This window comes from Phaethon aethereus (assembly GCF_964289735.1).
Source record: "Phaethon aethereus genome assembly, chromosome: W".
Lineage (NCBI taxonomy): Eukaryota > Metazoa > Chordata > Aves > Phaethontiformes > Phaethontidae > Phaethon > Phaethon aethereus.
This window is the reverse complement of record NC_138581.1, coordinates 33,198,626-33,209,850: the sequence shown is the minus strand read 5'-3', so window position 1 is coordinate 33,209,850 and position 11,225 is coordinate 33,198,626. Positions and strand designations below refer to the sequence as shown.

Sequence of the window (11,225 nt, the reverse complement as noted above, 5' to 3'; positions counted from 1 at the left end):
ATAGCACGAAATTTCTAAAAAGTGTTTCAAAGTAGACAAGACAGGCAATGTCCAGACTCAGGTAGATACTGAGAGAAGGGGTTAAGGGAATCTTAGCAGATAATTAGTAGATAAGGTTTGAAATCTTGTTAGCTATTGCGTAAAGTAACTAAAGCAGGAGATCTGTAGTTCCTTACAAAGACAGTTCTTGATAAACTAACAGGAGCAAGAAGATTTGTGGCTCCTCATAAGGACAGTCCCTGATAAGAATTAGGGACTTGCCTCAAGAAACTAGCTAAAACCGACCCTGCGGTTTGAGTAAGAACCAAGGAACAACCGAGTCTGCGCAGGGACAAAAGGTTACCAGCGGTGACGAAGAGGAACCACCAACCTTCATCCCCATGACCCCCGACGACCACCACTAGGAGACAATGCGCAAGCACAGATGGGAAGGGTTCATGGAAATAACGTCTTGGAACTCATTTCAATACAAAACGGGGACAGGTCATGCATATGTATAGGCATATTGCGAAACTTTATGTATATGCAACACTTTGCTGTATATATTTGAAGTGAGTGCCGCGTTGGGGTGCGCATGGTTTTTGGTGGGACTACCCCCCCGTGCTTCCCATCGCTGGATAAACATACCTACTTTACAATCTTACAGATTGTGGAGTCTGTTTTCCGCACGTCAGTTTTGGCGAGCCAGGCAGGAGACTCTCTGCTTAACCTCGGGATCGGCTGTGGAGCGGATGCCCCTGGGCGCGCCTCGAGCACTTTCCTCGGAGGGGACTCCGCTGCCAGCTGCTCACCGTGGGAGCAGACAACAACCTCCTGAAGCCGCGGAAGAAAACGGTATGTTTTATGAGGGGAGCCTGTAAGTCGTACGCGTGGCCGGGGCAGCTGGTAAATCGCGCAGAGGCGTCTGGCGTGCAGCAGAGTCCCCATATGGGAGGAAGGTACCCCGTAGGAGGAGGGTACCCTGTATGGGAACAAGGGGATTTGCTGACCGAAGGGGCGGCCGCTAGCGATCTTGGGGGTAGATCGAGCAAATCCAAGGTCACTGCTGCATCCCAGTGTCGGGATCCAGGATGGATCTGCTAATGACTGGTATATAAGAAGCAGGAGAAGGGTAAGCGGACCTCCTCGCAATTGCGGTTGGGTTATTATTTTTATATTTGCAGCTGCTGGATGGGTGTTACCTGGAGTGATAAATGTATAAATTGAGTGCCCGGGAATTTTATGTTAAAAGTCTTTGTCTTTATGAGTGTAATGTATAGAAAGATTGTGAATATCTCTATATATTAATGAAGGAGCAGGGCAAAGGGAATCACTCCTTCGGTGGTTTGGGCTCGAACCTTGGGGATATTTAAACGAAGGAGGACATTGGATAAAAAGGGGAAATGAACAATTTTATCTAAGAGGAGCGTATGTGACTCCTGCAGGGCGGAAAGTGGCCTTAGATTGGGAACAACCTTCAGACGTTTTTTATAAGCCCCAGCGTTGGTGGACAAATAGGAGTAATTCCCTGTTTTGTGTGTGGATTTGTTTTGAGGTTATATGAAATTTGGCATCAGGCTTGGGTTTTGTTGAAGTGTAAATCTTGTGGGGAGAAACGGTATTGTATATCTAGTAGGCGAAGAGCAGAATGCCCCAAGTGTTTTCCCCGAACTTCACAGTTTTGTGATAGGGAGAGACCAACGAGTCTGAAATAGTGAAGTTTGTGCGTGGAAAGGAAAATCTAATCCCGGAAATTTGGGAAGTGTGGGAAAAGAACTGGGAAGAAATTATAAAGAAGTGTAAGAAACGGTTTGCATGGAAACTTATTAAAAGGTATATCAAAAACTAAAGTAATAGAAGAGGTTAACAAAATGGATAACACTCAGAAGGGAGTTTTGAAGAAAAGCCCCCTAGGCTGTGTGCTTGCTCATTGGAGAGACATAGTTGGGACCGGAGGGACGGAAAATAAAAAGACTCTTATTAAGTATTGTAACCAATGGTGGCCGTTGTATAAATTGGAGGGTGAAGCTAAGTGGCCATTTAATGGATCTATAGATTATAACACTCTCTTACAATTGATGTTGTTTTTAAGGAGAGAAGGGAAGTGGGATGAAGTTTCATATGCAGACATGTTTTTCACCCTCCGAAACCATCTGGAGTGGCAAAGGGACTGTGGAATTGTGCCACCACAGGACCCTATGGTACTCGCACTTAAGCGAAAAAATAATAAGGAACTTAAGGGTAAACTGAGGCTGTGTTGTTCGGCATGTAGTATTGGACAAAGGTGTACTAAAGTAGACAAAATTCACCAGGCACCAGAACAAGATCTAACTGATTTGTTTAAGCCTCCCCCTCGACCACAGGAACAGGATGCGGACTCGGACGAAAACTCCACTCCCCTGGACGGTCCCATATCTTCCCACATAAGGAAGAAAACTGCCTCTAGGACTGTCCCTACAGCTTTACAAGCCCCTCTCTGAGAGGCAGTGGGACCTGATGGAGGAACAATGATGATTAAGGTGCCCTTTTCCACCACTGATCTAGGAGAATGGAGAAAAGTTGCAAGGGACTATAGAAGCGACCCAGTGAGTGTTACTAAGCATTTTCAGTTCATAGTAAAACAACATAACCCAGACTGGAAAGATATACAGTTGCTCTTAGAGTATATGACAGAAACAGAAAAGCAATTAATTTTGAAAACAGCAGGGCATTTAGCTGAAGACCATTACAAGATCACGGGGGGGATGTCAAAGAATGTTTTCCCCTCCAAGACCCAAAATGGGATGCTAATAAATCTGCCCATATGGAGAGGTTACAGGAATATCAAGAATGGATTTCGAAGGGAATGGAAAGGGCTATTCCCAAAACCATAAATTGGTCAGCTCTATATGCAGTTAAACAAGGTCCTTCCGAGTCCCCATCCGAGTTCCTGGATCGATGGAGGGATGTAATGCGCCGTAGCACACCGCTGGATCCTGGGTCAGAGGTAGGAATACAACAAATAGTCTCCCTGTTCTTGGGTCAGTCCACGGGGGACATAAGGCGCAAACTCCAGAAGCTGCGCCCTACAGAAGGTAGAAATCTGGAAGTGTTGCTAGATGAAGCGTGGAGAGTATTTAGTAATAGAGAGGAAGAATATAGACAAGGGCAAAGAAGAATGACAGCAGTTGTCAGGGAAGAGGAGGAAAGGAGGCCTAGACGAGAACCGTCTCGATTAGGTAAGGATCAATGTGCATTGTGTAAGAAATTTGGTCGTTGGAAAGGAGAATGTCCAGGAAACAAGGAAAAGAGGTGAAGCCACCAGACAGGAAAAGTGGTAGCCCACGCGAAAGAGGATTGACGGGGACCTGGGGAACCTACCCTAGCGGATCCACTGGTTATAATGAGGCTAGGGAAGGAACAACAAGAAGTAGAAGTTTTGGTTGACACAGGGGCAACATACTCGGTTTTAAATCAAGCCTTGATGCCCCTGGGAAACGACTATATCATGGGAAAAGGAGCGACTGGCCAAAGTGAAAAGGCATATTTTTGTAAGCCTTTGAAGTATAAATTGGGAAAACAATGGAGTATCCACAAATTCCTGTATATGCCCAACTCCCCAAAGCCACTTTTGGGAAGAGATTTGTTGGAACAATTGGGTGCAAAAATTACATTTGAAAAAGGAGAAATTACTCTGGAAGTAAAAGATCAGCAATATATCCAGATACTGAGTCTATTCTTAACCAGTCTCCTCGCAGAAGGAAAGATTAGGGAGGAAATCTTAAACCAGGTATATCCTGGGGTATGGGCCACTGATGTACCTGGAAGAGCGAAGAATGCACTACCTGTTGAAGTTAGACTCAAAGAAGGCCGGCAACCGGCAAGAGTTAAGCAATATCCCCTAAAGAAGGAAGATAAGGAAGGAATTTGGCCAGTGATTGAAAAATTTTTACAAATAGGATTACTGAAAGAATGTGAGTCTGATTTCAACACCCCTATATTACCTGTTCGTAAGCCTGATGGGTTGTACCGTGTGGTCCAGGTTCTACGGGCCGTAAATAAAATAACTGAGGACCTTTACCCCATAGTGGCAAATCCATATACCCTGTTGACTGTATTAACACCTGAACTAACTTGGTTCACTGTCTTAGATTTGAAGGATGCCTTCTTTTGCCTCCCTCTCCATGAAGCCAGCCAAAAATTATTTGCATTCGAATGGGAAAACCCCAAAACTGGTCGCAAGACTCAGCTCACTTGGACGATTTTGCCACAAGGATTCAAGAACAGTCCTACCATCTTTGGTAATCAGCTCGCAAAAGACTTAGAATCTTGAGAAGCCCCGTCTGAAAAAGGGAAACTGTTACAATATGTGGATGATATCCTGATCGCCACCGAAACAGAGGACGATTGTATGACCTGGACGGTGAGTCTATTAAATTTTTTTGGACTTCAAGGGTACCGGGTGTCTAAGAAGAAGGCCCAAATAATGCAGCAGAAAGTGATTTATTTGGGCTACGAAATTAGTGCTGGACAGAGAACCTTGGGACAGGCCCACAAAGAAACAATATGCCAAACTCCAAGACCTCAGACAGTAAAAGAGTTACGAACTTTCCTGGGAATGACTGGGTGGTGCCAACTGTGGATATATAACTATGGACTGCTTGTTAAACCATTGTATGCATTAACAACCACTGAACAGAAACACCTTAAATGGAACAAGGAGACCACACGAGCCTTTGAGCTACTAAAGAAAGCTTTGATGTCAGCTCCAGCCCTAGGGCTCCCAGACGCGAGTAAGCCGTTTTTCCTTTTTTCCCACAAGAAACAGGGAATTGCTCTGGGAATATTAGCACAAGATCTGGGCCCCTATTGACGAGCGGTTGCCTACTTTTCCAAACAGTTAGACGCAACTGCGAAGGGTTGGCCTGGATGCTTGAGAGCAGTTGCAGCTGTAATATTGAATATACAAGAAGCCCAAAAATCTACTCTGGGCCAGAAAATGACCTTTTTAGTGTCTCACACAGTATCCGCAGTGCTGGAAGCAAAGGGTGGGCATTGGCTTTCTCCACAAAGATTCCTGAGATATCAGGCTATACTGGTAGAACAGGGTGATGTGGAGATCGTAGTTACTAACATTGTCAACCCAGCCTCTTTCCTCAGTGGAAACACGGGAGAACCAGTGCATCATGACTGCTTGGAGACTATTGAAGCAACGTACGCAAGCCGACCAGATCTAAAAGACAGCCCTATGGAAAGCGGAGAAAACTGGTTCACAGATGGAAGCAGCTATGTCCTAAGTGGTAAAAGACATGCGGGATATGCCATTACCACTAGTCAAGAAATAATAGAGTCAAAACCTTTGCCCATAAATACCTCTGCACAGAAGGCAGAAATAATTGCTCTGACCCGCGCCTTGGAATTGGCCCAAGACAAAGTTGTGAATATTTATACAGACTCAAGATATGCTTTTGGAGTTGTACATGTGCATGGAGCAATCTGGAAAGAAAGAGAGTTATTGAGCTCTCAAGGGAAAACTATTAAGCATGCAGAAGAGATTTTGAGACTGTTGAAAGCAGTCCAACTTCCTGAGAAAGTGGCGATTATGCATATTAAGGCACACCAGAAAGTGAGCTCGGAATTGGAGAGAGGAAATGAGCTGGCGGACAGAGAGGCAAAACAGGTAGCTAAAACAGAGATAAAAACAGAAGGGGCTTTAGTCCCTCACGGGCGAATCTCCCTAGAAGGTAAGCCAAAATATACCAAGGAAGATAAAAAACTTATCACAGATCTGGAAGGGTCATATAACGAAGAAGGGTGGGCTTATACCCCACAAGAAAAACTGGTTATTCCCTCCTGCTTAATATGGCATTTGGTAAGGGAAGAACATAGGAAAAGGCATTGGGGGATGGAGGCTCTATATAAACATTTAATTAGAGAAATTGTGGCCAGAAATTTATATACTACGGTGAGACAGGTAACTCAACAATGTGTTCTTTGCCTCCAAACTAATCCTAAGAATACCCCCAAGCCAGAAATGGCCCAGATTGGGAAAGGCAATGGGCCTGGGCAACAATGGCAGATTGATTTTACAGAACTTCCAAGAAAAAGGGGGTATCGATATTTATTGGTATTAACTGATACCTTTTCAGGTTGGCCAGAAGCATTTCCAACTAGAACAGCTAAGGCTCGAGAAGTAGTTAAAGTATTAATACAAGAGATAATACCACATTTTGGGGTCCCAATGATAATGTCCTCTGATAGGGGACCACATTTTGTTTCAAAAATAGTACAAGTTAGCCACCATTTGGGCATAGACTGGCAACTTCATACCCCATACCGTCCCCAATCGAGTGGCCAAGTAGAGAAAATGAACCACCTAATCAAGCAACAGATTGTAAAACTGGGGCAGGAAGCAAATCTAGCCTGGCCTCAGTCTCTTCCTTTAGCTCTCTTGCGTATGCAAACTAGGCCAAGGGCGAAGGAGGGACTGAGCCCATTTGAAATCTTGTATGGACAACCCTATGGAATACAGAGAGGGATATCCATACAGGCTGGAAACGAAATCATGACCTCTTACATGGTTGCCCTAGGAAAACAACTCAATAATATTAGAAAACATGTAATTGGGACTAGGGGGAGAGGTTTAGATGGACCCGTACATAATATACAACCTGGAGATTACGTATATATAAAATCTCTTGTAGAAAGGACTCTAGAACCACAGTGAGAAGGACCCTTTCAAGTACTCCTTACCTCCTATATGGCAATTAAAATCAAGGAACCTGTACTCTTGGGCATCTCACGACACAATATAGAATCGTTAATCAAACCAAGGTACCTTTAGGAATCCTGAGGAGCCCCCGGGTACGAGTAAAACAGAATAACCCGTTGATAGATAGACCTACTAGCTTTCACAGTTTCGCTCAATGGTTCCTCCCTTGGTTAGGAGTAAGTGAACTTGAAAAAGCTATCCTAAACATATCAGCAACAATGGAATTGGCCTTAAATGCAACAGGAGATGCCCTGTTGTCTCGGCAAAAAGAAATAGAGAGTTTGCGACGGTTTGCGGCACAGAATAGGATGGCCTTGGATATTTTATTTGCTAATCAGGGAGGAACATGTGCGGTGATTAATAGTAGTTGTTGTTCTTATATTGATCAGAGTAAAAGAATTGCTGCAGACATCAACCAAATTTGGAAACAGTCAAAAATATTACACCTAGTAACGCTGGATGACACTTCACTGGGTTTTTCTGATCTTTGGAATAAGTTGACCTCTTGGCTCCCAAACTTGACTTGGTTAAGACAATTATTTGTTATAATAATTGTGATTATCTTTTTGTTTATAACTCTTTGTATTACAGTTCGATGTGGTCTATGGTGTTTTCAGAACACAGGAGATTCTTATAGTGAATGGAAGAAAAACCAATTACGATGCAAATTGGAGTCTAACAAGTACTTTGAAAAGATGTTAGATAAAGAAACACTATATTAGAAATAGAATTAGAAATAAATATAGTAAAAGAATTTACTAACTTTTAGAAAAGGGGGGACTGAGAGAAGGGGTTAAGGGAATCTTAGCAGATAATTAGTAGATAAGGTTTGAAATCTTGTTAGCTATTGCATAAAGTAGCCAAAGCAGGAGATCTGTAGTTCCTGATAAGCTAACAGGAGCAAGAAGATTTGTGGCTCCTCATAAGGACAGTCCCTGATAAGAATTAGGGACTTGCCTCAAGAAACTAGCTAAAACCGACCCTGCGGTTTGAGTAAGAACCAAGGAACAACCGAGTCTGCGCAGGGACAAAAGGTTACCAGCGGTGACGAAGAGGAACCACCAACCTTCATCCCCACGACCCCCGACGACCACCACTAGGAGACAATGCGCAAGCACAGATGGGAAGGGTTCATGGAAATAACGTCTTGGAACTCATTTCAATACAAAGCGGGGACAGGTCATGCATATGTATAGGCATATTGCGAAACTTTATGTATATGCAACACTTTGCTGTATATATTTGAAGTGAGTGCCGCATTGGGGTGCGCATGGTTTTTGGTGGGACTACCCCCCTGTGCTTCCCATCGCTGGATAAACATACCTACTTTACAATCTTACAGATTGTGGAGTCTGTTTTCCGCACGTCAATACCAGTTACAGTAATGCTCAGTGAAGTCTGAAAAGAGGTCCTCAATCTGCCAGAGTGCCATTGCTAGCATATTCAGGGTCCTTGGCAAGACTGGGTTTATGTGTGATGTGTTTGGCATTCCCTTGATTTCAAGAACATTACTGAAACATAAAAATCTTGTATTTAATGTCCTGAAGAAATAAAACGACCAGAAGTGTGGTAAACTCCTAAATGGCCATAGCTACCTGGCTACAGACAGGAATAAGACCAGCCCTGGAGCTGAAGCTGGCCCAGCCCATAGCTTGCCCCAGGGCAGTGGGGTCCCCGAGGGGCCCTTGGGGAAGGTGATTGCAGAGACATGGGCACAGTCACACAGCCGTCTGCATCAGAGGGGCTGGAGCCCAAGGCCTGGGGGAGAGTGTGAGCCTGTTAAACTGCAACTGCACTGCTGTGATGGAGCACAGAGGGAACAGTTTCTCCAGTCGATTATTACCTAATCTTTTCTACAATAAACAAACACAATCTACAGTGTAGTTGCATCACACTCTCCAAACAGTTTTCTTAGAGTCCAAAATAAGATGTTTTTTAGTGAAAGAAAACAAATCTGAGCAGAGAAACAAGTCTTCATTAAGTAGAGAAATATTTTCTAAGTAAGCTTCTTGAGGATTAGTATCAACTTCGGCAAAAGCTGGACGGGTGATGTAATGACGTCCGTAGGAAAACTGCCCCGGCGGCCTCGAAGCGGTTCCCGATGAGGCTGCAGCCACCCGAAGGGAAGGCGCTGCCCAGCTTCTCCCTGGGGCACGCACCGGGAGGACTCTTCGCCCCGGCGCTGACCCGCCTCCTATGGCTGTTGTCCCAAATATGGGTTCTTCCACCCGGTGTACAGAGCGCCGAAAAACACGCAGAGCCGAGATATTCACTTTTATTCCAAATCTGCGCAGAGTTGGGTGCTAGGTGGTAGGTCCACAAAGCTAGCACACCTCGGTTAACACACCGAAAATATTTATACACTTCGAGCAACAGTTATCAGTATTTTAAAAAGTTTGCTCCGTCACCCTTGTTCCCATTGGTTCCCGCAAGCCTCGTCTCCACTTAAAGTCACAGCATCCTTCTGTTTTACTGTGCATGCTCAGTGAGGAAGGGGCTTTCCCGAGGATGGGCCTTTCCCCGCTCAGGGGCAGGGTTCTATTATGCCAATTAGATGTTAATTAGATGTTAATTGGGATAGTTCACTCAAGGTTCAGTAGTTGTGTTTCTTTTGTGATTATCTTGTTCCTTCCCTGAAGGTTGCGCCTTGTTAACTGCTCACAGAGGCCCCAGCTTCATTCCTTGCGTACCTTCAACGTGGCGGGCGGCCGGCCGGCCGGCCAGGTAAGGCGCCGTCGCCGCTGGCGGGCTCGGGAGGGCGGTGAGGCCTGGGGAGTGGCTGCCGCTCGCGCTCCCTCCCTGTGGGGGCGACGCGCTGTTGACGGCGTCAGCCCGCCGGGCCCAGCCGCCCCACTGGCTCCTCCAAGCAGCTCCCAGCGAGACGCGCCGCGGGGGAGCGCGTAGCAGCGGGGCGGGGGCTCCCGCTGGGAGCATCGGGCAAGTTTCGTCGGCCGCTGGATGGGAGCCCTTCTCTGCCGGGCATGGCCGCTCTCCCCCCCACGTCGGCCCTGGGAAGGAGGACGGCAGAGCGTGCCACCGGCGGGGCCGTTCCGCAGGGACTGACATGCTGCTGAAGGAGGGAAGGTGCCAGCCCCTCATCCTCTCCCCGCGGTAAGCGAAGGCAATGCTGCAGGGCCCTCCCCGGGTTCTCCCGCAGGTGCCAGGCTATCACCCACAGCAGCCGCGATCGCTGCCGTGACCAGCGCGGCCCCGGGCGGGCTGAGGAGACGAGCGGCGTGGGCCTGCACCCCTCTTCAGGGCGGCTCCGCGCGGCGGATGCGTGTTGCATGAGCTCTGCACCGAGCTGGCGCAGGAAGCGCCCCCGCTCCGCCGCCTCCATCTTCCAGGGCAGCAAGACCTCGCCGCACAGTCGCGACGGTGAACGCCTGAGCAGCGGCTCCGAGAGCGCCTACCAGACCCAGAGAGCTCTGGATGACTGCAAGATGGTGGGTACCGCTAAAGGGCGTGCCTTAATTTTTATATTTTTTGAGTCGTCTTGTTGCTGGCGGCGGTGCTGCTCCTCTCGCCAGCTTGCCTATTCCCATCACGTGCAGTTGCACTGTTTTTAAAACTGCAGTCCCCGTCGGGCGTGATGCCCTGTAGCCTAACTCGTAGCGGTTCGAACAGGGGAGAGAAAAACGAGACCTGTGGGGAGCCGGCTGAGTGCTGCAGGACAGGTAGGGTAGGGACTGGAGCCGGGCACCTGGCCCTGCAGGAGCCCTCGCTCCTGCACATGCTGCCTTCGAGGTGCTGCCAAGCAGCTGGAGTTGCATTCTGCTAGATCCGGCCAAATCTGTCCCCAGACTTGCACTCACTGCAGTCTAAATAGGTAAATAGTTGCCTCCACTGCATCAGTGCACTCTCTGCTTGCTGTATTGTGTGCAGCAACCACATTCTTGCCCTAAAATCCTTCTAAAACAGGATTCAGAATTTGAGGCCCTGAAATTCTGTCCCTGACACATGTTTTGAGTCTCCCTGGAGTAGCTGATTGCAATTGTAAAATCTCAGATCAAGCATCTGCATCCATGTTATTTTTGGACTGTCACGTTATGGTATGACATTTTTCTCTATTCATGCTCAAAATGTTTGGATCCTGACACTTTCCTCCAAACCACCACCATACACCCCATATCTGGCTCCTTGGGCTACAGTCAGCTGGACATTGGGGCACAAAAGTGCTCCTTCTCACCAATGACAGAAATAGAAAACAAATTAAGTTGCTGCTGCTTTACTTGAAAAATTTGGATCTTGCTACAGCTCTGTCCAGTAGCATTGGAAATCATTTGCTACTTCTGCTGGATTCTGGCAATTTTTTTCCTCTAATATTGCAAACTGTGCTGGCAGATACCTACTTTGATACCTCAAAATCGAGAGCAACTCCCAGTATGCCAAGGAACAAAAGCTGCCACAGTAGCTCTATAAATATACCCAACAAGTGGATCCTACTGGGTCCTGCCTTTTTTCTCATTCCTGACAGCATAATTTGTTTAGTTAA

The 11,225-nt window shown here is 46.6% G+C and overlaps 1 protein-coding gene across 1 annotated transcript in view; it reads left to right on the top strand.

Annotated features, from left to right (window-relative positions):
* Positions 1-10,017: 10,017 nt before the first annotated feature.
* The window catches only part of LOC309415248 (regulator of G-protein signaling 7-binding protein-like), a gene marked incomplete at both ends in the record, with an annotated part of 79,410 nt that continues 78,202 nt past the window's right edge, over positions 10,018-11,225 (top strand). The window contains one exon of the mRNA XM_082012713.1: positions 10,018-10,176. Coding sequence (XP_081868839.1) covers positions 10,018-10,176 — 159 coding nt within the window. The remainder of the gene's footprint in view (positions 10,177-11,225) is intronic.